The sequence below is a fragment of the Cloeon dipterum genome, chromosome 2 (genome assembly GCF_949628265.1).
Source record: "Cloeon dipterum chromosome 2, ieCloDipt1.1, whole genome shotgun sequence".
NCBI classification, from domain to species: Eukaryota; Metazoa; Arthropoda; class Insecta; order Ephemeroptera; family Baetidae; genus Cloeon; species Cloeon dipterum.
This window is the reverse complement of record NC_088787.1, coordinates 34,738,718-34,765,922: the sequence shown is the minus strand read 5'-3', so window position 1 is coordinate 34,765,922 and position 27,205 is coordinate 34,738,718. Positions and strand designations below refer to the sequence as shown.

At 37.6% G+C, this 27,205-nt stretch overlaps 1 protein-coding gene across 1 annotated transcript in view; it reads left to right on the top strand.

Moving 5' to 3' along the window:
• Window positions 1-27,205, top strand: part of wry (weary) — a 372,986-nt gene that overhangs the window by 342,643 nt on the left and 3,138 nt on the right. Inside the window, exons 7-12 of the mRNA XM_065479078.1 lie at window positions 21,758-21,982; window positions 22,710-22,852; window positions 23,031-23,153; window positions 24,707-24,809; window positions 26,146-26,321; window positions 26,380-26,477. Coding sequence (XP_065335150.1) covers window positions 21,758-21,982; window positions 22,710-22,852; window positions 23,031-23,153; window positions 24,707-24,809; window positions 26,146-26,321; window positions 26,380-26,477 — 868 coding nt within the window. The remainder of the gene's footprint in view (window positions 1-21,757; window positions 21,983-22,709; window positions 22,853-23,030; window positions 23,154-24,706; window positions 24,810-26,145; window positions 26,322-26,379; window positions 26,478-27,205) is intronic.

Here is a 27,205-nt window from a genome sequence, read left to right as displayed (position 1 = left end):
AACAATCTGAAATGTGTGATTATAGAGGACCATCTGTTTTGGGTGTTGGAGCCTCTCGCTACTAAACTGCAGTGCAACTAAACGTTGAAATTATATTGCGCTTTAACAAAAACCTTCAATAACAATAAAAGGTAACAAAAACGTAAAAAACCAATATACAGCAGATGCCGAAACGCTAATGGAAATAAATAAATTCCATTGCTGCACCCTGACTGCTGTTCCAGTCCTTCTTCTCTCAATATTCAAAGCTCCATCAGCAGATTTTCCCTCGTCGCAGTCATATTTCAGTCCATAATCGCCAAGACCAAAAACGTTGTCCTCTCGATGACGCCTCGGTCGGTCGCAACGTAACAGACGTTTCCCTGCACCTTTCCAAACAAATCGACGCCTTCCACCTCGACACTTCCGATGAACAAAGGCTCGTTCTGGGCAGTCCTGCCGACCTGAAGGGCCTCGAAGGGAAAAGGATCGCCCTGCTCGTATTCCAACCACTCGAGATTTCCGTTGATGAAGAGTTGAAATTCCTCTTTCGTGACAACCTGGCCTTCGTGGACAAAGTAACCGACGTGGCTGCTGAGCCTCACGTACCCTGGCACGAGGCTGCTGCCGATCCACGCCCTGGCCATGCCAATCGGCTCCTCTGCGTTGACCCAAAATTCAGGTGGGATTTTCGATGCGTCCAACTCTCTGTCCGCTCGAATGTTCAACCACGAAGCCATGATATAGCGGCTCGGTTTGTGGTGAATTGCTGAATGAAGGAAGGAGATTCGAGTTTGTGTATAAATTTTTGTTTCTGGGCCAAAGGTGACATTAACATCTTGCAGCGCTGCTTCTATTTGTTTGAACAGGAAATATCTATAAAGCCAGTACGTAAAATTTATTTAAATGAAGAAAACAAACACAACAGCAAACGATATCTCTGCGACCGTCAGTTAAATATTGAACTCTGGACTTTCTGTTCAACGACGTAGAATATGACATTGTCAATATTTTAAGATATAATATTTAAAAAAATATATTTATTTATCGCTTCAGTAAATTATATCTAAAGATTTTTAGACGTAAAATTCGTTGATGAAATTATGACTAGATTTTTTAATATTATTTTATTAATTAATTTTAATTTGAAAGTTTTATTTTATTTCAATCTATTTTTAATATTTTACACTAAAGCTATTAATATATCCCTACGCACATCAACAGGAATAACAAATTTAATTACTTTATATACAATTTAAATTATTATTATTACAATTTTAATCACTTAATCAGCTTCCCGACAGTATTTCATTTAATTTAACGTGCTGCTTACTAAATTTAGTGAGACAAAAACCTGGCAATGATAGTTAATATAAATATAATTTATAAAAATAAGATATTACCAGTAAGTTTACTAAATTTGTTTTCAATTTTGGATCGTAGCAGATTGCTCTTGATTTCTTCAAAATCAGGATTAGAAATTCATTTACCGGTTAATTCTACCGTCGACTGGCACGTAGCAAAATGTTTTTTCGAATTCTCCGATATTGAAATGCTTGAAATTGGCCAGAGGAATTTTTCCTGCTTATCTGTGAGCAGTGAGAAACACTTTTAAATTTATTATTAGCAGTATTTGCATTATTTCCAAAAAATTTTACTAAATTTTAATTAAATTAATAATAAGAGGGTTTTGTTTGAAAAAAACTATTATTTTTGTCACTGCGTGTTTGCGTATTTGTACAAAAAAAGCAAACTGACACCACACCTGGCAGATGTGGTTAAAAAAATTTCGTCGAGTTGCGATTGCAGTTTTTTGCAACTGCAACAAAAACGCAAACGCAAAAATAACCACTTTTAGAGCGACTGTTTTTGTATTTGAATTGAGTCAGTGATCGCTATTTTTTTATGCCTGAGTGGCCCGAGTGGCCGCAAAGGAGCTTGGGCCCAATGTTGCCATCTTTTCGCCTCCCCGCACCTAGGTCTTGAATTTTGCATTGCGCAAAAATGGAGCATTTTTTTACTTTTACTAAAAAAATTGTACTGCCGAAGAATATATAACCAATAACCCCCCTTTTTTCCGCGACAAAAACATAAAATTAGCAATGAAAAACAATATAAATTTACATGGGAACGCTCCAACGTGGTCCAAGTGTACAAGAAAGATTATAAAAAACATGCATCATCAATGTAGTTGGCCTGTTAGTGGTCGTGCACGTTAAAAGTGTGCCCACTGTAAAAAAGCAAGCTTAAAATTTTATATTGGCGTTGTTTTTAGTTTTAATAATATTTAAATAGTTACTTTCTTATAATATTTTCTTTGTAGTAAATAAATTATTATTATTCAATTTTATTTTATTTTATTTAATGTATTACTTAAAGTTTATTAATATTTTCAGTTTTTCCTCTTTATCAAGAAGAATACAAATGAAATATTTCTATATTTAGTTAAGAAAATAATAAAATAATTTCCAGTTTTTGGTTTTACTGCAATTTTAAAATATAAAAAATTTGCTGTACGATCAGATATAAATATAATAAATGTTGAAAACTAAAATCACAATATGACTCGTCATGACCTGCACTAATCAACCACATTGGGCACATTGTTCAGGGGGTTGCTTTGTTTACCCTCATCACCTTTTGACCCTAGCTATAATTTTGATTTAAATATTTAACATGCTTCCATTTGTTTTTAAATTATCCTAAAATCCTCTCCTAAATTACGACCCCGTCCATTTCATCAAACCTAACAAAAAATATTTTTAAAATAATTGTAAATTGACATACACATTCAGAGATTTAAAATCAATGCTTTTTTCGAGGGGTTTGAAGTAAAGCAACTTGGGGTGGAGGGTTGTTAGCACCCCCTAAAACCTCTAGCAGGTCAGGGAAGGTTGAGACGAGTCCAATGGTGGGTAGCTTTTGCAAATCTGATGGTCAGAACCTGAGATTTGGAGTTGCAAAATTAACGAAATGTGAGAAATGTTTAATATTTCGACATTTTTGGATAATTCGCACACCCAAATCTCGGGTACTAAGCATCAGAATTTAAAAAATTACCCACCGTTAGATTCGTCTCGACCTCGTTTGGGCAGCTGAAGGGTTCAGGGGGTGCATATATTCACCCCCTTTCATCCATCTCTGCTGCAATTTTGATAATAAGCGACTACCGTTCCTGGCGCTGCCACGCTCACAGTTGCATCTTGAAAGCTCTATGGCAACTTTGGGGTGCAGATAAAACACCCCAATGCCCATCTGTTGTTTCAATAGTTTAAGAAGAGTCTAAAGATTGGTAGTTCACGCAATTTTAAATGTTAAAACATTGAGATATCGATTTTCAAAAATCACAAAAAGTGAAAAATTCCTTTAATTCGCGTTTTTGTTCAACTTTGCAACGCTATATCTCTGATTCTAAGCATCTCAAATGCAAAAAATAAACGTCGTTGGATTTGACTAAACTAGTTTAAAGTAGCTGAAAGGTTAAGGGAAGTTTGCTCTCCACCCCTAAGTTACCAAAAAGCTTTAAAAATGTGGCAGTGAGCGTGGCGCCACAAGCGGTAGTCGCTTGTTATCAAAATTGCAGCAAAGAGCATGAATTGAGATGGGTATTTGCACCCCCTGAACCCTTCAGATGCTCAAAGGAGGTCGAGAAGAATTCAACGGTGGATAGTTTTTGCAGTTCTGATGGTTAGAACCGGATATAAGGATTTGTAAAAATCACGAAAATTAAAAAAAAATTGGCCTTATTTCGCGTTTTTTTCCATTTTGCAACTCTATATCTCGAGTTCTGAGTGTCTCGTCTGCAAAAACTGCCCGCCGTTGAACTCGTCTTGATCTCTTCTATGCAAATGAAAGATTAAGGGGTGTTTGCTCTCAACCCCTAAGTTAACATACAGCGTTAAAAATGCAACAGAGAGCGTGGCGCCAGGAATGATAGTCACTTATTGTCAAAATCGCAGCAAAGAGGATGAAATTAGATGGGTATTATGCACCCCCTGAACCCATCAGCTCCTCAAAAGAGATTGAGATGAGTTCAACGGTGGTTCATTTAAATGCTTAGTACCCGAGATTTGGATTTGCAAAAATTACAAAATGTCGAAAAAATAGCAAAATTTACACATTTTGTTAATTTTTGAACTTCAATTCTCGGATTCTAACCATCAGCATTGCAAAAACTAACCACCGTTAGACTCGCCTCAGTCTCCACTAACCAACGAAAGTATTTAGAGGGTGCCTACCTCCATCCCCTTTCATCCCCATTGCTACAATTTTTATAATAAGCGACAGCCTTTTATTCGCAACCGCTCTCTTTTGCATCTTTCAAGGTGTAAGGCAACTTAAGGGTGGATAACATGACCCGCTAAATCCTTCAGCTGCTCAGAGGAGATTGAGACAAGTCTAAGGGTGGGTTGTTTTTGCAATTCCGACGCTTAGAACCCGAGATTTGGAGTTGCAAAAATTAAGAAATGTGAAAAATTCCTATTTTGTCGAGTGGAATTTCTAAAAAAAATCATCACTGTTTTTTTGTTGCAAAGCTCACACTTATGCGATTGGAAAAAAATAAACATGTTTGCTATATATTAAAATAATACTAAAAAATGAAATTAGACTTTTACATTTTACTCTAAATAATATGAACCTCATTTTCTGACACAATTTGAAAGTTTTGCGGAATTATGTCCATATAGTTTTCTATTTATTAATTTATTTCCCCTTCATGAAAAAACAAAAATTGTATGCAACTCCAAAAACATAAATATCCATCCACAAAATATTAATATTTCCGATGTGCTGATTAAAAAATAAATATTACGGTTGCAATGGTAAATAAAAAACGGAATGTTAAGCGTTACACAAAAACTTGATTTTAATAGGGCATTGTTTGGTCAGGAAAAATAACTAAAAAATAACTGTACCTTGTAAATTTCAACTTTTTGACATTTTTAAAAGTACAAAAAAACTATGAAGAACAGTTTACAAAATTATGAACTCCTAATTTTAACTTGTTCACAATCGGACAAGAAACCATTTTTCTTTAAACGATTTAATAAAGCCGGAATGATATCTTTTTTGTCCAAAAACAAAACACTCGGAAATGTGTGAATATAGAGGGCAGTCTGTTTCGGGTGCTCAACACACTTGCAACTAAACTTCAGTGCGGTTGAATGGTGAAACATAAATTGCGCTCCGACAAAAACTTTCAAGAACAACAAAAGGCAACAATTAAAAGTAAGCTAAAAACAATATTTAGCAGATGCGGAAACGGAGATCGAAAAAGAGTTTCCATATTCCTGCGCTCTGTCCAGGAAATGTCCAGGAGAGCCTTCCTCTCTCAATATTCAAAGCTCCATCAGCAGATTTTCCCTCGTCGCGGTCATATTTCAGTCCATAATCGCCAAGACCAAAAACGTTGTCCTCTCGATGACGCCTCGGTCGGTCGCAACGTAACAGACGTTTCCCTGCACCTTTCCAAACAAATCGACGCCTTCCACCTCGACACTTCCGATGAACAAAGGCTCATTATGGGCAGTCCTGCCGACCTGAAGGGCCTTGAAGGGAAAAGGATCGCCCTTCTCGTATTCCAACCACTCGAGTTTTCCGCTGATGAACAGTTGAAATTCCTTATTGGTGACTACCTGGCCTTCGTGGGCGAAATAGGCGACCTGGCTGCTCAGCACCATGTACCCTGGCACGAGGCTTCTGCCGATCCACGCCCTGGCCATCCAAATCGGCTCCTCTCCGTTGACCCAAAATTCAGGTGGGATTTTCGACGCGTCCAACTTTCTGTCCGCTCGAATGTTCAACCACGAAGTCATCGAAGCCATAGTTGCGTGTGGCTCGGTTTGTGGTGAATTGCTGAATGAAGGAAGGAGATTCGAGTTGTGTATAGATTTTTGTTTCTGGGGCAAAGGTCCAGCAGGTAAACCTTTCCTTTTATTACCATCCTGCGACACTGCTTGTACTTGTTTAAATTTGAAATAACACTAAACAGTACATAATATTTGTTTACACGAAAAAAACAAACAAAATATTAAACAATATCTCTGCTACTGTTCATTAAATGTTGAACTCTAGACCTTTTGTCTAGTAATATTGAACTTGTGTGAAGTTCAAGATTCCAAAAAGTTTAATAACATTGTTTCTGTATTAATCTTTACATTTTTGAACGTAGAAATAAGTGATTAAATTAAATTTAAATAAAAAATATTTTAAAGTTTTGTTTGAATTTAAAATTTATTTTTATTCAAATCATTTTATGAATAACTTTAAAAAATTTATAAATATTTTCCTTTGCTTAATAAAGATTAATAAATAATTAAACTACTTTATATGCAATTAATTAATATTAACAAATTTTATTCACATTCAGGTCACTTTTAATTTATTATAACCAAAGCTATGAACATCATTATCATATCAAAAAGGGTTGAATTGATATCCCAAAAGTTAATTGTACTCAAGATCACCCCCAAGAAAAACATAAAAACAAATTAAATTTTGTTTCTCCTAAGCCTCGGGAACATCTTGGCAGTCTTCTCAGTCCCTCACTCGCACCAAAATTGAAAATCGCCTCGTCTCGAACACCCTCTCATCTGTCGCAATGGAGCAGACGCTTCCTGTGACCTTTAAAACAAAACAAAACATTGAAGCTAATATTTTTTTTTAAAAACTAAATTTTCCTACCATTCCGTATAGTTCCTCTCCGTTGACAACAGCTTTCCCGAGGAACAGTGGTTCGCGGCAGGTTCGTCCTACTTTGACGGCGTTCTCTGGCACGGGGTCTCCTTCTCCAACCTCGTGCCAGCCCAGGTTTCCATCGAAGAGCAGCTGGTACTCCGTCTTCTTCACCACCTCTCGCTTGTGGACGAAGTATCCGACATGGCTGCCCAGCCGGACGTACCCTGGCAGAAGGTGGCCGCCATGCCAAACTCGGGCGATACACTTTGGGGCCTCGCCGTTCACGAAGTAGGCAGGGTCGACTTTGGATGCGTCTAAATATCGTCCTCCTCTTACATTGAGCCACCTGATCGTCGACATGTTGGTTGATGAGATGAGTCGGGAGTTGTGTCGAGATCGGGAAATGCGAGGAGGTTGGCTGCTGGTCAAGGAATGGCCCTGAGAAATCGACTCGATGCTGTGTATACAGGTTGTTTGTTTAGGATTAAACAAATAACAACCTTTGCACTTTGTACCTGCCTCAAAAATGCTCTCCCATATAACCAGCTTTAAATATTACACATTATTTCCGATGTATTTGAATAAATTTTGATTAAACTAAATAAAAAAAGGGGTTCCGGTAAAAAGTGCAATATTTGTCATTTTTTAGGACAAAGTTAATTAATGTATTAATGACTAATTTGTGGGAATAAACAGAATATATAATCCGTTTAATTTTATCGGAGAATATCTCGCATAATGGTCTGTTAAAATTTTCGGGAAACAAATAAATTATTTCATTTTTTTTTCTCTGTAAATAATTGTGTTAAAGGGCTAAATAAAGAATTAAAAGAAAAGCGCTATTTATAATAAAACAACGAATTTATTTCCGATATTTACTCGCTCCTTTGTTTAATGAAAAAGATTTAAATGGATAAAGATATTTATTTAGATCGATTTTATTTTCTAAAAAAGTACAAATGACGAATAACAGTAAAAAATAACGTACGAAACATTTTATTTAAGCCGATTTGAGCAAGAAAACATATTCTCTCGGTTGATAACTTTGATTTTCTAGGACGAAAAAATATTTTTTCTCTTCTAGATTAGAATTAAATATTTCCTACAATTTTTATATGACATTAAAAACAAAAATTCTAGTAAAAATGTATCCAAGTAGGATATATAAATCAAACTGCTTTTTCTAATTTTCTATTTAGCGATTATTTGTTTGACTTTCCATGAGGAGTTTCAACTAATATGAAAAACGTCTTCGCCTCTAAAATCTTGTCCTTGGTGGCGACGAAACACGATCTGCCTTGAACCTTTATAATTAAAAGTTAAAATATTAATAAAATAAATAAAATGTCCTTTCATACCTTTCCATAGAGTATGACTCCATCCAAACTCACACATCCAACGTACAAAGGTTCGTTTCTACTCATTTTTCCGACCTGAATTGCGTTTTTTGGCAGGTCCTCGCCTTCTTGGTGCGTTTTCCAAATATTGTCGTTTCCGTGAAGGATCTGCAAGTCTGTCAATTCCGTTTTTATGACCACGCAATTCTCGTGGACAAAGTATCCAGCGTTTTGTCCGAGCAGAGCGTACTCTGGCAGAAGGTTCCCTTGGTGCCACGTCCTGGCCACCACGGCTTCTTGCATGTCTATAAATCTGGAAGGGTCAAATTCCGAAATTTGGATTACGCGGCGGCTCGAAAATCGCAGCCACTGACACTGGACCATTTTAGCGTCTGACTCGCCTCGCGGAAAGGTTTAAATTAATGACTTTTTTATTACTTTCGGATATAACTATATATTTTGGATTGAATATTTTTAATCTAGATATTTGAAATAACTAAGTATTATGCATGATTTAAAAATAGAGAAAATTTGTTAGTTAATTATAAACACATGCTAAAATTATCGATAATAGCTGTTATTATCAATTTTTCGTACCAAAATATGAAAATGCGGGCACTCTTGAATCACAAAATTAATAGTGCTGAAATGTCACTTCCTCAGTCTTGAGAATTTATTTAATTAACTCCCCAACAAATAAAGCTACATATAATATTTCAGGAATTTTTAAAATTAATGCCATAAAAAACAATCACCCTATTATAAAAAGACTAGCTTTCCTTATCAGGGGAATGAAAAATATTTTCTATCGTTACTCAAAATAATTTATTACTTCATAACATATACATAGAGTTTTTATTTAAAAGTTAAAATTTCAAAAGATTTCTTCTCAATAACTAGCCCATCAACAACAACGTAGCAAACGTCTCCTTGAACCTATTTTTCAATTAATCAATTAATTAAAAATGAATTTAAAATAAAACTATAATCACTCACATGGCCATTCAATTTAACGCCATCGACTTCGATTCTTCCAACGTGCAAAGGTTCATACCCGCAGGTGCGACCTGCCTGCAGGGCGTTGGCGGGCAGTGGCTCTTCTTCCGAGTGAAACTGCCACTCTAATTTACCGCCGAGGAGCACCTGGAACTCCTCTTTGCGGACCGATTGGCCTTGGTAGCTGAAATAGGCGGCGTGTTCCTCCAATTTCAGGTGGCCTGGAAGCAAATCTTGCTCGTGCCACGCCCTGGCCACCATGAAGGGCTCGCCGTCGATGAAGTGCTTCACATTCAGGTCTTCCATGGTCAAGAGCATGTCTTCGCGCACGAAAAACCAGGTCGCCGTCGGCATTTCTGGGGAATTATATATTTTGGGTTGACTCGTCTGGCTTTGGATTTGGTTTGCTTTGAGGAGAGATTTTTGTTTTTCAGAAAACATGTTTAGAATCTAGAAATGAAATTAATTAAGTATTGCTTCATTTTAAAAGATAAGATAAGGTAATTTCCTTCGATTTTTCAATAATAAAAACAATTAAGTAATAATTAAATAAATAAATTAAATATTTGACATAGTTTTAAGAAAACTGTTTGTGTTCAGAACCACCAACAAGGTGGTTTCACCATTTATTTATTATTTTTAGACTCAATCCTGTAACTGGTTTTGGTTTCAGCACATTAGCGTGATTTTAGTCTTAAATCGCAGTGGAAAGTGTTATACAATAAAAAGAAACCGCTTGCGCCATCTATTGGCAGCTTTGAGCACTGTAAGGGGCTTTCGAAATTGCAGGAAACGGTAAATAGTCTAACGTTGGACAACGATTTAATTTGCTCAAGTTTTTTATCTCTAAGCAGGGGTTCTTAAAACAAGATTTCAACGGATGGTGCAATTTCATCAATTAAAATTTTGAAGCCCCTTCATCAGTGGTGTCGTGTTCTGTAAATGACTTTTTGACACTAATTCCAATCAATTTTCATTCAAACAGATTAACCAATTCAGCAGTATGCGGAAATAATGCGTTAAAATTCACCATTATTAACGCTTTTCAGTGCGTTAGCTGACCCTTGAATTATTCACAAGAAAGAGATTTCAAATAAATCTATCTAAAGACCGTCTTTGACGAAGTTTCTGAGCACGCCAATCGATTAATGAGGGTCGAATTAGTTAAAGTGGATATTTTTCCCACCAAAAAGTGTAGCGCGACGTGCGAACTTTTATTCCCGCCAAAACAATATAAACGTATTTGCGACAACTGTGCATGCGTGAGAGTTGGTTTGAGCACTTGCAGAGAGACCGCCTGTACGAATGACTTCTTTGGCAGATCCAGCCAGCTCTCACGCATGCGCACTTCTCGCAAATAAGTTTATATTGTTTTGGCGGGAAAAGTTCTACTTGTGTTACGCACATCGTGCTGGACTGTATGGTGGGAAAAATGATGCACTTTACCTAATTCGACCATCAAGAATCGATTGGAGTGCTCAGAAACTTCGTCGTAGGTGGACTTTAAATGTCAACAAAAACTGTTTATTCAATGACACTTTGGATTTTTATATTTTGGACATACAGTCAGACATGTAAAAGATCTACTATCACAAATTCACTTGTTTTGGAGGAATGTATAAAAACAGTTTTTTAAAACACGTGTTTTTTTTCTTAACAAAAAGGACCTTGCAGGGCCTTGTTTTCACTTATTGTAGTCTATTTTTCCAAAACACTTAAGAAAAACAGCAAAGAATGTCGAAAGTGGTGAGTCGGAGCACTTTCTCCTTGTACCGCACGATGAGTTCCTTTTTGTGCACCATGCCGACGTACTGGACGTCCTCGATCTCAGTACGCCCGACATACAGCTTTTTCTTGGACCGCGTTTTGCCAGCTGGCACGGCAAAGGCTGGCACGTCTCTTTTCGTGGAGTCGATAGCGCGCCAGAAGAAACCCTTTCCCGTCAAAGCCTTGTACTCTTTCTTGGCCGTGAACAGCGAGCCGGACGGCGTGACGCCGACGACGCCGACCTCAGGAAGAAGCATTCCAGGGAGGACGTCGTGGTTCAGGGTGGCGATGCCGATGTAGGCAGGGTAGCCCAGGCTGTCGTCGTCGTCGATCGTCAACGCGTTGTCTGGAACGAAGCCGTTCGAGCACGCAATCCAAATTACGTATGATACTGGTCCTGAAAAGGGTGTTGATTTTAGGCAAGTGGTGACCCCAGACGACGATTGTTCGAAGTTCAAAGACGCCAATATATAGTGGTTTATTTAGATTTTAAATAAAAATCCTATGAAATGCTGGTTGCCAATGCATGAACACATCCCTTAGGATTCAATTGGAGCTAAAATTTAGCTAAGTAGCCGTGTAATTTTTTTAGAAAAGCGACTGACAAAGTTAGCATGCTTTTCAAATGGGGAGGACTGTCTCTTTACTTGAAATCTTATTTTATTTTTTAACTAAGAGTTTTCCTATAAGGTTTTATACGCTGTTGGACATATCTCAACGGGACAAATCAAAACCTGACAGGAAAATGTGGTCAAGCGCTGGCAATTTTGGAGAAATTTGAAAAAATTGAATTTTAAATTTCTAGCAAGGTCCTTTTTTATTATTACATTGTTGTCTCTGTTTTTGACGAAGTTTCTGAGCACACCAATCGATTCCTGAGGGTCGAATAAGGTAAAGTGGATATTTTTCCCAACCAAAAGGTCCAGCGTGACGAAGAACGTTTTCCCGCCAAAACAATATGAATGCGAGGAGCGCGCATGCGTCAGAGCTGGTTTGAGCACTTGCAGAGAGACCACCTGTACGAACGACTTCTTTGTCACATCCAGCCAGCTCTTGCGCATGTGCACTTCTCGCATTCATATTGTTTTGGCGGGAAAAACGCTCTTCGTCACGCTGGACTTTTTGGTCAGGAAAAATATCAACTGTACCTAATTCGACCCTCAGGAATCGATTGGTGTGCTCAGAAACTTCGTCAAAGACGGTCTTTAACCAAAAGAAATCATTCACAGGATTGCAGCGGAAATTATTGTCTTAAAATATAAACTTCTATCGGTCCATTTGTTGGCGGCTTCAAACAAATGGTGATTTTAGAACAAAAATAGTAAAAGTCTTACTTTTGGCGGTGGTTCCATATCTGTTGCTGCAGCTAGCTTGAGGAACTGGCACCGGTATTTCTTCACATTTCTTTTTATCCTCATTTTTTCGCTTCTTTTTTCCTCCACCTTTAATGATAAAGACGTTAGTTATGTATTTTTTAACAAAAGGAAAAAATTTAACGATATAAGAAAACAGCCAATCCAGAATTGTAAGAAGGGAAAAGAATTTCCCCTGGCCCTCTCCCTTAAAATGGTACGAGGCAAATTGTTGTGATGTTACAACAATTTATGACGAGAAAAATGAATATAAAAAGCTCAGGCTTTACCGCTTTACCTAATTTACTGACAGTAGCACCCATGACTACATTCCTCGAATGACTGCTGTTGAACAATTACTACTGCTGCTTTCGGTTTCTAATTTGAAAATATTATGTTAGTGTACGTTCTGAAAGAAAAAAAATAATAACCTACTTATCTCGCTGCAAACACATAATAAAATTTTTAAAGTTCCTGCTCATTCGGATTGTGCTGCGATCGTGAGATTTATTCTTTGCGTGGGCGTGGATCGCAGTTGATGTGTTCTTTAGTGGCAAATAACTTTCTTTCTTTCTTTCTTTCCTTCGCTGTCGAAAACGTCCAAATTGAAAGCAGCAAGTTCTCGTCGAGCGTGGCGTATTTTGGTAAATAAAAAACAAGGGCCAGCTCTCGTCGGTGGAGAGAAGAGAAGCTTTTCAACTCGGTCGAGCCGAAAAGCCAGCCAGCCAGCCGCGTGTGCGTATGTATGTATCGTGGGAGGGTTGGTTGGTTGGGCGCCGACTTGTGAATCCACCGTGTTTAACTTGGCAACTGATAAAAGCTTCTTTTTCCGCTGAGCGCTGCGCGTCTCGCTCCGCCGGATGAGCATCAAAGCCTCCTAATCACGGCCGCTCGGCAGAGACTAAAGAAATCGGCAGCGTGTAAGCCTCTCCTTCTGCGTGCGCCCTGTTGCCAACCTTAACCAACAGCCAACACCGATCGTTAATCATCAAATCGATGGAAAATATTTGTGCTTTTTTCAAGTATTTTAAAAATATTTTTAGTCTTGGCAGTAGAATTTACAGAATTGAATTATTTTCCACAAATATGAAATTGAGATCAAAAGCAAATATTAAAAAAACAAAAAACAAGCATTTTTATTTTAAGATTTGTTCTTGGCAGGATTAAAACCAGGTGGGTTGGCACTAGTGGACCCAAGGTCAACCCTAAAATCGGAAAATTGCCTAATTTATACAGGGGCTCAAACTTGGACAATTTTTAGCTAATTTAAAATATAGAGAAAAATTGATAAATAAGGTGACTAAAACACCCAACAACTTTGCTTCGCTTAAAAACATCGCAGGTCAAAGGTCAAGTTCACTAAAAATTTTAATTTGGAGATTGCTAAAATGTGCCAAATTTAATAGGAAAAAATCGTGGCATGATTTATTCTTATTTTTCTAGACATTCTAATTTAAATTATGAAATACGTGTTTTCTTACCCCAAAAATTAGACTTTAAATTTAAATTACGCTATTTTCATGCACATTTCTGTTCGATTTTATATTCCTATAAAATATTTATGACTTATGAGGGGGTTTAAATCAACCGGCCTAACCTCCAGGGGATGAATATAAATTAAAATAGGCAGAATTAGACCGTCATTGGTCTCGTTATTTATGGCTTAGCCCCCGAAAAAATCAATTCTAGAGTATATTTCACATTTAACTTGCTTCCTTCTTTTTGCAATGCGAAAAGCTCAAATTTCCCGCCATAAGAGTCTGAAAATTTGAAAAATTATGATCATGAGATCGATGAGTTGATTCCCGCCAGTCAGAAGCGTCGAAAAAGAGGCATGCCGACCTAATAATTTCATTCCTGATGTGACATCTAACGGTTAATTTGCCAATAATTATGGAGCTAATCAGCTGTTCATAAAGAAATAACAGCAAAAATTTAAGTCAGCTTGAAAATTTCGCCTATTTTGAAGCTGCGCAGTAAACTTGTGCGCATCTTAAGCATGCGCAGTTAGTTCAGATCGCTTCCTTATCTCACAGGAATGCTGAAACTTATCACTGCGCATGCGTGAACCAAATCAAAACCTTCTGCGCAGTCGTAATTCCCACCGGGGTCCGGGTTGCGATCTGTGTTAGTTCCCGCCGGTCAGAAGTCAATATGGCGTCGAAATAATGGAGGCCAATCAGGAGACAGTCCAGAGGCCAATCAGAAGCTTCGAGAAAGAGGCGTGCCGACCTAATGATTTAATTTCCGCGAATTTTGTTACATTTTCATCAGCATGATGTGCCATCTACCGGTCGATTCGCAAATTACCGGGCTAATCAGCTGTTATTAGATAAGAAATAACAACAAAAAATATTAATTGTGCTGAAGGTATTTTCATGATAAATTTTATTCCAAGCCAATTTCATTTTACGTTTGAAACTTTCCCGCCGTACTCTACCAGACGCCAAATCTGCACATCACCGCATTCAGTGGATGAAATTTCGCGTTGGGAGGACAACACCCGCCGCAGAGATTGATGGCTATCGCATTCAGAATGATATCGAGGTTTTGCGCGGCTGAACTTGATTTGTACTCGATGTAATTTCGGTCCAGTGAAACCAAAGCCGACGCAATTTGCGGACGCCGATAAATCACAGACCATTGAAACACGACACGCGCTCGGATTTATATTTATTTGTTTATTTATTCAGGCCTGAATTGAAAAAAGCAAGAGAGATTTTCTTCAACTCGGAAGCATTTTATTGCGATTGCTGTTTCGAAAGAAAATAAAACGGCCGCGAGTGTGTTTACACAGCTCGCTCTTCTTTTTATTTCTTTCTCTCTTTCTGCATTCGCACTAAACGCGCAAACTTTGCTCTCGCTGCTTGGTGAGAAGAACAACTTGTGTAATAACAGTGGACGGAGCGGAAAATTCCTTCCTTTGGCTCTTTTAGTTCTGCTGAGAAATTCAGACAGTTGTTGTTGTTTGTGTTTTGCAGCAACTACCTTTTGTCTGTTTTTTTTTTCTTTTGAACTTCCATTATTTGTACTAAAGAACTTCAAATGAGCACAAATATTCAACACCGCTGAGCTGTTCTTTGGTGTCTCTTTAGATTTAAAATAAAATAGCCAATTATTTTTTGCTGAATTAATTTTCAAATCGATTTTAAACAAATTTTCGTCTCAGAGATGAAAAGGCCGATATTGTTGGTTTATGGTGAAAAAATATATTCATTTAAATTAAATTGAAGGAAAGAAAACTTTGTTGGGGGTTGGATTCACGCGACGCGCAGATATATATGGAGTCTGGTAGAGTACGGCGGGAAAGTAACAAACGTAAAGTTAAATTGGCAAGGAAAATTTATCATGAAAAATCACTCAGAACAATGAATATTTTTGTTTCTATTTCTGTACTGACAGCTGATTATCCCGGAAATTGTCGAATCGACCGTTAGATGGCACATCAGGCTAATGGAAATGAAACAAAATGCGCGGGAATGAAATTATTAGGTCGGCACGCCTTTTTTTCGACGCTTCTGATTGGCCGCTGGACTGTCTCCTGATTGGCCTCCATTATTTCGACGCCATATTGACTTCTGACCGGCGGGAACAAAACAAAGATCGCAACCAGGCCCCCGGTGGGAATAACGACTGCGCAGAAGGTTTTAAATTGGGTCACGAATGCGCAATAATGTGTTTCAGCCTCCCTGTGAGAACAAGAAGCGATCAGAACATACTGAGCATGCTTAAGATGCGCACAGGCTTACTGCGCAGCTTTAAAATGGGCGAATTTTACAAGCTGACTGATATTTTTGCTATTATTTATTTTTAGTAACAGCTGATTAGCTCGGTATTTGGTGAATCGACCGTTAGATGGCACATCAGGTAGATGGAAACGAAACAAAATACGCGGGAATGAAATTATTCGGTCGGCACGCCTCTTTTTCGACGCTTCTGATTGGCCGCTGGACTGTCTCCTGATTGGCCTCCATAATTTCGACGCCATATTGAATTCTGACTCGCGGGAACCAACACAGATCGCAATCCCCCGTTGCTATTAAGAATTAATTTCGTCTTTACTTAAACTGGCATCAGCTAAAGAATTATTAAAATTATTCGTGGAACACGAAAAACATCAAAAGAATAATTATCGTTGCGCAAAACATTTTTCCTGGGAGATGCACACCATTTTTGGAGGCGACAGGAGCAGGTCGTTTCGTCTGTGAAGAGACTTAATTGGACGACAAACAAAATAAGCCGCTTTTGACGCTGGCTGCTAGCTGCGAAAGTGCCGGGCGCGCAATTAGCTTTTCTTTCTCTTCTTTTGGCCGTGATTACACTCCGCTCCGCACGCGCTGACAAAACAGAATTTTGGCGCAGTGCTGCAGGCTCAATTTTTAAACACACATATAAACATTCTGGCCGGCCGCCGCAGGTAGCAAAGGAAAAGGAGCGAGCCCGGCTTTTACTCCGCTATTACTTTTTACGACCGATTCAAAATTTCATAACCCCTTGCTCTGCTGGCGAATTATGTATCCGGTTTACACCCTGTTTGACGCAGCCTAATTTAATTTTTAATTTTCCTTTAGAGGAAGATCCAGATTTTTTATTAAATTTTTATTTGTTACAAAGATTTACAGAAATTTCGACATTTTAAATTAAATTAAAATTAATCTTTAGTTACACACCTTTCCTAGAAGGAGAAAATTAATTTCAAATACTCTGAGGCGGCAAAAATAATGAGATTTAAATTCGTTAATTGGGTGACAAAAATTATATTTTTAAGGCTAAGGAGGTCTAAAGCTGATTTGACTGATTTTTTTCTAACTGTAAATCCATTTCCAATTGTTTAATTATTTAAAAAAATTTGCAATTTTAAATTTTATAAATTTATTTGCTTTTAAAACGGCTGTGAAATAAGCATAAAATGTTTTTAATTTCATTTTAATTTAAAAAAGGGCCCAGGGTTTTCCCTGAAATTTCAAATTTTACACAAGAACAAGTTTTTTAATCCTTTGGTTGATCTGAAAAATGCAATTTAATATTTCCTTGCTCGAAATCAAGCTAATAAACTAGTTACAAATATTCTTCACAAAAGGCAATAATATTCTTTTGCTTGTTATCCTCATTTTGATTATGAAACATTTTTAATTTAACCATTTCAAAAATAAATTTCCCGAAATAAAGAGTAAAATTCTTCTGGAGTTTATATTTATTTTTTTCCTCGTGCCTTTTAAGGCATGCATGCATGTCGAGGGTGAAGTGGCTTTTGAGCTCTCCCGGCCGCAAATTATCTGGCCGCGCGCCTCTCTCACTCTCTGCCTGTACTTTATTCGCCCCCGCAGCCACCCCCGTCGCGCGGAGGGTGTATTTACGGCGGGCGAGCGCTTATCGCTGCAAAATTATTAATGGCGCACCGGCAGCACACGCGATTGTGAATAAATCTCGGACCTGACGCTGATTTATTTCCTCCCACACACACACACACACACACACACACACAGAGGCACTTCTCGGTTCAAACTTTTTCTTTCGGATATTGAACAGCTACAAAATGCCGTGGGCTGGACTATTTTTTATTTAAAATACACCGAAATTAAAAGCATTATTTTGCATCATAAAAAAATGAATAAAACGCAGGCCAATCAGGAGCGTAAAAAAGGGGCGTGCCGACCTAATAATTTCATTCCCGCGCATTTTGTTACATTTCCATTAGCCTGATGTACCATCTAACGGTCGATTCGCCAATTACTGGGCTAATCAGCTGTTTGTAAAGAAATAACAACAAAAATATCAGTCTGCATGAAAAGTTCGATTTTGAAGCTTAGCAGTAAAATTGTGCGCATCTTAAGCATGCGCAGTATGTTCAGATCGCTTCTAAATCTGACAGGGAGGCTCAATCTCATCATTGCGCATGCGTGACACAAATTAAAACCTTCTGCGCAGTCGTAATTCCCATCGGGGGCCGGGTTGCGATTTGTGTCTGTTCCCGCGCGTCAGAAGTCAATATGGCGTCGAAATACTGGAGGCCAATCAGGATCGAGACAGTCCAGCGGCCAATCAGAAGCGTAAAAAAAGGCGTGCCGATCTTATAATATATTTGTTACTAATATTTGTTACATTTCCATTGGCCTGATGTACCATCTAACGGTCGATTCGCCAATTACCGGGCTAATCAGCTGATTTTAAAGAAATACGAAGAAAATAATCATTGCGCTGAATCTATTTTCTTGATCAATTTTTCAAGCCAATTTCATTTTACGTGGAGTAATAAAAATATTTATATTTCGACTTCCATTCTTATCAATTTGCCTACTAGAGACATGTTGGAATTTTTTTAAACCTTTTTTCTCTCTTGTGTAAATAAAAAGCATTATTATCAGTGAATAATTTTTCGTCGAGATTTATTTATAGTGCGCGAGCGGGAAGTGGTTTTGCGTCTTTGGCATGCAAATAAGGCTTCGGCGGAAATTCGATTTGCGCTGGAAATAATCCGGAAAGTGAATTTGACGTAGCGCGCGATCCGAAATTCCATTTCGCAGCCACCGCCGTTGCCGCCGTTGCGCCGCTGCCGACCTCGTTAAAAAGTCAAATCTGCGTGTGTCAACAGCACTTACGCCCTTTTCCGCTCGCGCGTCTTCCTCTTCCGCCGAGCCAATCGCAAAAGAATAAATACGCACACGACGAAAAAGCGTACGTCTTTTTTTATCTCGCGCCTCTCCACCTGGCAGGAAAAGAACAGAGCAAATTGACATAAATAAATCTGATGGAAAACGGCAAATCGAATATTATCTGATTTTTAAAGAGAAAAAATGCACTTCAGGGCGCACCAGGCCGTCGCCTGAGTGCCCGGGCAGCTTCCAAAGGGTAAAATTTGCACATATATTCTTAAAGATCTCTCGACTTTGCTGTGCAAAAGGATTGGAAATCTCAGAATTGGAACCATTACAAACCCCGTCAGGCGTCGTCAAAGTTTGAAAAAAATATAAAATAAATTAATTCGATTGCCAGGGTTTTATTTCTGACCAGTTTTGAAGCTATTTTTAGGCATGTTATGCACATTAACGATACTTTAACAAATATTTTAATTGTTTAAAAATGAAAAATATATTGGATTTAAAAGTTGCTGAGCTCAAGCATAATTATAATTGGAGATATTCTCATTTTAATAAACACCGAGACACTCGTTACTCCAGATTTTCCGGAAAAACTGCAAAATCTGCTGGAAATTTCCACAAGATTTTGGGCACATAATCAGGGCGTTGCTTGAGCGCCCTGATGGCTTCCAAAGGGTCGTTTTGCACATATTCTGAAAGCTCTTGATTTGGCCGTTCCAATCGCGTGCAAATCTCACGGTTGGAGCCATTAAAAAGCTCGTCAGGCGTCGTCAAAGTTAAAAAAAATTAAAAATAATATAAATAAATGAAATCGATTGCTCTTAGACTACCCTGACGCCAGGGTTTTATTTCTGACCTGTTTTGATGTTTTTTCTTGATGATATATAATTAAAAAATCTTTTCAGAGATAATTAAAAATAAAAAATGAGTGGAATTTTTTTCATACAAATTAAGGATTGAATTAAAAAGTATAGCAGGCTGTTTAGCTGGGATTCTGTGGCACAAATATAATTATAATTGGAGATTTTCTCATTTTAATAAATGCTGAAAGGCCCTAATAATCAGATTTTCCGAAAAACTGTAAAATCTGCTGAACATTTCCACGAATTTTCCATTAATTATAAAATTTTAATAGTTTTAATTTATGTTTGGTATACTAATTAAAGTGAGATTTTTTTATTAAATCTAAGTAGAATTTTAAATTACAGTATTTTACTATTTTTGTTAATTTTCTATCTTAATTTTAAAATATTATATTCTGAATTTATTTATGAACTACAAATTTCTAAGTTTGTACCAACATATAGAAATGCATTTTGTAAAGATTAAATCCTTCAACGAGATATTTGTTCAAATTTCCAATTAATTTTTTTTTTTTTAAAAAAATCACAATTTTCTGCCTAGGCTTTTTGCCTGTCGAGATCAGCGGAGGAGGAATAGCAATTTTACGCAACAGCTCGTCGAATCGCAATAATAAATTCGAACATGCAAATGAGAGCGGTGACATTTTGACGCGGCGCTGATTATTCAAATTGCAAAACGCGCGCAGAAGGTCGATCGGCGTGGCGGCCGTCACTCACTCGCTCGCTCGCCCACTCTCGCCGTGACACGTACGCGCCAATTTCGATTTCGAACGCATCAAAGTGACAAAAGTCCGCATTTAGATTAAATTTATTTGTGATCTTTCAATTTAAATTAAAAAAAAATTAATATTTATTCGATTAATTTAATTTGAAGCAAATGACATTAATTGCTTCCATTGCAGGGTGAGGAAATTTATAAAAATAAAATAATGAGAAGATAAAAAATGGTGATTTTGAGTTGTGAAAGTTATTTTTTTAAATTGCAGATTTTCGAAAGGGGTGTGTGTTTGGCCTGATTAAAATTCAGCAGTTGATAGTAGCGTCAAAAACTGCCTATATTCAGAAAGCTGATTAAATTTCCAGTTTTTTTCCTATTGAACAAATTTTTCTAAAAGGTACTATTTTCGCACAAAATTCGTCTGAAAATTCCAACTGGCCATTAGAGAACCTTTTTAATTTATTTGGGAAAAACAAAAATACTCAAAAGTGTGCATTTTGGAAATTAATTGGTGATATTTTCAATTTAAATTAAAAAACTAATATTTATTTGATTAATTTTCAACTTTTTAATCCCATTTTAGCAAACAATTGATCAAATTTCATCAAAAATAAATTTATTTACTTGATCAAGAGGAGTGTATGTTATTCTCACGCAAGTAAATTACGAGTTTTTTTTCCTTTGTAGTAGTTAAATTTGCTTTAAAATAAATCACAATGGATGATTTTGCGAGAGTCCAAACCCAAACACGGTCTAAACGATCAATCGTCTGGCAGCCTGGATTAGAATTCCGAGTGGACGCCGGAATATTTTGCTCGAGGAATTTGTAATAATTCTGCGCCCGTTCTGTGTGTCGCGCGTCCCTTTTCACACCTTTTGGCACGTGACCAGCATAACACACGGCGCCGCGCTGAATCTGACGAGACGAGCCGAGCGCGCAGCGGTGACCCAGCTTTTTGTTTTGTTCTTTTATCAAAGCCCGCGTCTCTTTCTCTCTCTCTCTCTCTTTGTCGGCTGACATTTTTCTTGTCGAGTCAAATATGTGCCGGGAATGACGATGCGCCACCAACAACCCTTTTTTCCTGCTTTCTTTGTGAGAAACGCTGGAACGGGGATTTAATTAAAAACGTGCTTAATTTGGAGTTCAGACTTGTCTTTAGCCTGAATTATTTGATTTAAAGAAGAATTTGGACCAAAATTGGTGTGAAATTAAACATTAGAAAATGAATTAGTTTAATTTTACGCTTTTAAAGGTCCCAACTGTTCATTTTTTTAAATTTTAAACGGATTAAAAAATTTAAAATAACAAATTTTAGATTTTTAACCGTTCTGGAACCATTAAACGACATTTAAATTGGCCATTATTGAAAATATTTCACCCAGGCATGCATTTTAAAATTTAAGATTCGTTTTTAATTAATTTAGCAATAAATATTAAAAAATTTGTGTCAATTTTTCTGTTTCGCAGGCTACACTGGCAAGGTGTGCGAGCAGCAGGCGGACCCGTGCGACTCGTCGCCATGTTTGAACGGCGGCACGTGCGGCGGCAACGCAACGCACTTCGAATGCGCCTGCGCGGCCGGGTTCGTCGGTCAGTTGTGCCAACATAACCGAGACGAATGCGCCAGCGCCCCCTGCGTCCACGGCATCTGTGTTGACCAGGAGGACGGCTACCGCTGCTTCTGCCAACCAGGTAAATTTATTTTTTTTGTTTTTTAAAAAACCGTTGAATTTTATAATTTGTTTATTATTTTATTATTTAAAATCGTCATTGACGAAGTTTCTGAGCTCACTAACCGATTCCTGAGGGTCGAATTAGGTAAAATGGATGTTTTTCCGACCAAAAAGTGTAGCGCAACGTGCGTACTTTTTTCCCGCCAAAACGATATGGAGAAGTGCGCATGCGTGAGAGCTGGCTGGATCTAACAAAGAAGTCATTCGTACATGTGGTATCCCTGCAAGTGCTCAAACCAGCTCTGACGCATGCGCACTTCCCGCATATACGTTAATATGGTTTTGGCGGGAAAAAAGTACGCACGTTGCGCTACACTTTTTTGTCGGAAAAAATATCAATTTTTCCTAATTCGACCCTCAGGAATCGATTGGTGAGCTCAGAAACTTCGTCTAAGATTGTTTTTAATAAAAAAAAATCAAATAGCTTAACGTCACACACGTTTACCAACCGAATTTAACCATTTTGATTGATTTTTTTATTAATATAAATTTATCAATAGATAATTTCCAAAATTCACAATACAGCTTAGAAAATATTTGATTTATCATTGCCAGCCGTTCCAAATAGAATTATTTCTCGCTCACGATTGAATAATTGGTTCATTAACCCCATTGCGCGGCCTAATTGGGTCTGCGAGGTTTGTTGGCGCGCCTGCGGCTAATTGGTGTGCCGATTTTGCGGTCAGGTTTCGCCGGCGAGCACTGCGAGTACGAGTACAACGAGTGCGAGAGCTCTCCGTGCATCAACGGCGGCACGTGCACCGACCACATCGGCGGCTACTCGTGCGAGTGCGGCCGCGGCTACTCAGGCAAGCGCTGCCACGTCAAGGTAAGCCTCCAAATTGAAACTAATGGCATTGCGCAGCACGATACAATTGGAACAGAGGCAAAAAACCACTCCCATTAAGCCTGGGATCATTCCAAATCAGATTGGAAAATAAAAATTTCAGAGTTTACTGCTCCTTTAAGAATTTTTTCATTTTCCTGTTTGCTTTTTTCGAGTGCAGGTGGACCTGTGCGACCCGAATCCATGCGCCGAGCACCGCTACTGTCTGGACCGCGGCAACAATTACACGTGCGAGTGCCCCAAGGGTTTCACCGGCCCTGAGTGCATGCAGCCAACCAAGTCGGTGAGCTCCATTTTTCTTTCGCCTCTCGTCCCCGTGAGAGAGAACGTGTTGAGTCGGCGGAGTCACGTGTCACTCACGTCAGCCGCACCGCAAGGCGGAATAAATAAATATGTTTACTCAAATGAACGACATTTTTACAACGACTTGAAAAAATATTTGTAAATTAAATTTTTCATAAAATTTTATTTGATAAAATAGAGAAAATTTTGAATATTTTGGAAACCTTATTATGTAGGTCATTAAACTGAAGCGGAATAAAACGCTCTAAAGGTAGTTTGCTCATAAATTTGTCTCAGACAGCTCAAGTTTTCAATAAATGTATTCACTCTCCACTAATCAATAGCACGATTCAAATAGTTGCAGGTCTGGAATCCTAAACCTCCTAGTCAAGTGTAAATAATTTACCCATCCGTAAGGATTCATTGTTGACTTGCAACTTTTTTTTGTCAGTAATATTGCTGCCAAATTGTGTTTTTTATTTTTCATTTTCACGTAAAATTATGCTGTTTCGGCAAATTTTACAGATACATATTTTTTTTCTTCTTTCTGCCTGGTTAGAATGATTCAATATAAAATGAAAATCCATTTTTTGTTTCATAGAAGGAAACCTGTGCAGTTTTGGAATTATTTTCTGAATCCTTTAAATACATAAAATATCAAATTAAACAATTAAAGTGTCTACATTTTTACTTTCACTACTTGAACTTGAGTAAATTGTTCCAAGAAAAATCGTTTCATTAATTAAAGTGACTAAAAACCGTCCAATATTCGCTGAAACTTGTCAAAACTACTGTCTATATTGATTTAAAATATCCAGCTAACAATTTCGCAAGATAAAATAAATAAAGCGTGCAGCCCTTATTACTTTCTTATCTTAAGGACTGTTTTCACGTGGTTTCTGAGCACACCGATCGATTCTTGAAGGTCCAATTAGGTAAAAAGGACATTTTTCCGTCCAAAAAGTCCAGCGCCACGCGCGAACTCTTTTTCCCGCCAAAACAATATGAATGCGAGAACTGCGCACGCGTCAGAGCAGGCTGGATCTGCCAAAGAAGTCATTCGTGCAGTCGTAATCTCTGCAAGTGCTCAAACCAGCTATGACGCATGCGCAGTTCTCGATATTGTTTTGGCGGGAAAAAAGTTCGCACGTCTTGCTGGACTATTTGAGTGCAAAAAACATCCACTTTATACCTAATTCAACCCTCCAGAATCGATTGGTGTGCTCAGAAACTGCGTCAAAGACGTTTTAAATTTATAGAAAAAATAGAAAAATTCTTTAGAGTAAATCTTTTTGCAGAAAATGTGTGAAAATGCAATATTGCATGTAGAATTTGAACATTTTTGGCAAATTTTCCTCACAATTCGCGCACCAAATGATAGATCGCGACGAAATAGATCAAAATTAAGCGAAAAAATATTTAATTTTTCTAGAAATCAGGCAAATTCTAAATTTAACTGTTCCTCAGTCCTTAATTTCACAAATAATAAACTTATTTATTATTACTCTGCTTTAACAAAAATAACAGCAACGCATTATTGTTGTTTTTGTGTAGGTTTGCAGCGGAAAGCCTTGCAGGAACGGCGGCACTTGCTGGAGCTCGGCCAACACCTTCTACTGCGCCTGTCGGCCCGGATTCACGGGCAAAACATGCCAAGGTAATGCTCTCTGCTCTGCTCTCTCGGATTAAATATAAAGCAGCGCGGCGACCGCAGCCTTTTACGGCCGCGTGTCTCCCCTGACAAAGACACATGAACGAGCTATATTCGTGTCGCGTCTCGCGGGCGCCGCTTCCACGGGGAAATAAATAAAATGCAACCCACACACACATACTCTGCCTCGCGCAATCGGGGGAATGATCCAACTATATTTCACTTTCAACACTCTGTTCATTTTTTATTCTGCTTTTAAAGAGGGATGATAGTAATAAAGATCATGTACAGTTTAAGAAATAGACAGGTAGCGGTGTAAATTTGAGATAAAATCGGCCTTAAAGTTAGCATTGTTTTAAATGGAGAGTTCGCAAAGGAATGTTGAAATCGCGATTTTCACTGAATTTCCATATTTCCCCAAAGAATGACTCACACTTTGAGATAGATCTCAATCATAGGATTCCAAATCACGTGAGAAAACATGGTCTAGCGCTGGAAATTTCAGAGAAAATTGGCAAAAACCATCTGATTGGCTAACAGAGGGGGCGTGGCACGCAATTTCCCGCTTTCGCTTGTCGCTTTGATACACGAGGGGACAATTAATTTATCTTAATTGTCATTTGTTAATTACGTGTTCACTATCACAAAATTTGTCTGAGAAGATTCTCAAATAATTTAACTTAACTTTTGTTATTTTGATTTTCCCCAAAAATTTTAAAGGTTCTCTAACGGCCAGTTTAAATTTTCAAAAGAATATTTGTGCGAAAATGGTGAATTTGAGAAAAATTTTGCTCAATAATAAAAAACTGGAAATGTAATCAGCTTTCTAAATTTAGGCAGTTTTTTACGCTACTACCAACTAATGAATTTTAATGAGGCAAAACACAAACCCCTTTTGAAAATCTGCAATTTTAAAAAAATTAATTTCAAAACTCAAAAGTAATATTTTTTATCTTCTTACTATTAAATTTTCATAATTTTTCTCACCCCGGAAGCAATTAATTTTCTTTTGCTAAAAAAGGGGGCGTAGCCGGTAAAAATCGAAAAACTGGATTTTCCGGCTTCGCCCTCTTTTCTATGATAATTTTAAATTTCCTGGCCTGTTTCCTCTTTCGAAATAAATATATATAAAATTCCTTGGCATTTTTTTCATGATTTTATTACGGCTGCAGGGGCAAAGGGTATGCAACGCGTCGGTCCTTTCCGCTACACCGGTTCGCTAGCCTTTCAGATTCATTTTTAAAGCTTCACCGTTGATGATAATTTATTATTTTTCTCATAATATATTGTTTTTTAATTTTCCTCTAATCAAATTTTAATTCCTGCCTGATTTATATTTCAGATCGGTTCGTGTTGGAGGCGATTCCGACGCCGCAGCACCCGTCCGATCCGTACATGCCGGCCTCCCCTGTCTCCTCCACCCTGGACATCCCGATTTCGATCCACCTGGACCACCTGCACAGCGTCTACATCGCCGTCGGCACCCTCGCCTGCGCCCTCCTCATCGTCTCCATCACAGTAAGAATAATAAAAAATGAGAAAAATAATTTTAAAACTAATTAAAAAAATGTTTCAGGTGACCGTGTGCCACTGCCGACTGCACAAAACGTACAGGAACTGCTCGGTTTTGCCCTTCAGGAGTAGCAGACTCAGAGAGGAACATTGTCCTTCGAGGTAAGAAATCATTTTTAATTTTGAAATTAATTTATTTAAATTAATCAGATTAATTTCCACTTAATTATGATTTTTAAATTCATAATTAAATTCTGAGCTGTGATTAAAATTAAAATCCTATTTAGATTTATCTTTAAATTTCTGAAATACTCCTATTTTAAGCAATTTGCTGGGAAAACTCTATATTTTTATGTAAATGGCTGGAAATAATTACTATAAATTTTCTGAGCTGATTAATCGATTATATTTTGGAAAATTAATTAATTTTTAACTTGAATAAATTCATATTTTTGTCGATTAAAACACAAAGAAAATTTTGACTGGCATGCAAAACTAGCCGAGAATAAATAAATTTTCAGTTTTTAGAACATAAATTAATCTTAAATTTATTTTATTAATGAAATAAATCCTGGAACATTCCCTTTGAGTAATTATTTTTTACTCATAAACGATATTTCTCATGTTCGTATTTTTTAGACCATCAAATAAACACGAATTAAGATATTTTTGGCTTTAGATACAATATTCAAATCGATTATTTCCGTTTTTTATGTCGAAAAAGTGATTATTCTTTACCTCATTCGTGATTCCACTATCAAAATCTCACAAAAAAGAAATTTGTCGACATTCCTGCGGGTTTTGGCACCTGCCACGCCCCATTTTAAAGATATTTTTCCCACGCCCCGTTTTTAAATACCTGAAAGTTACACCTTCGCAAAACATCACTT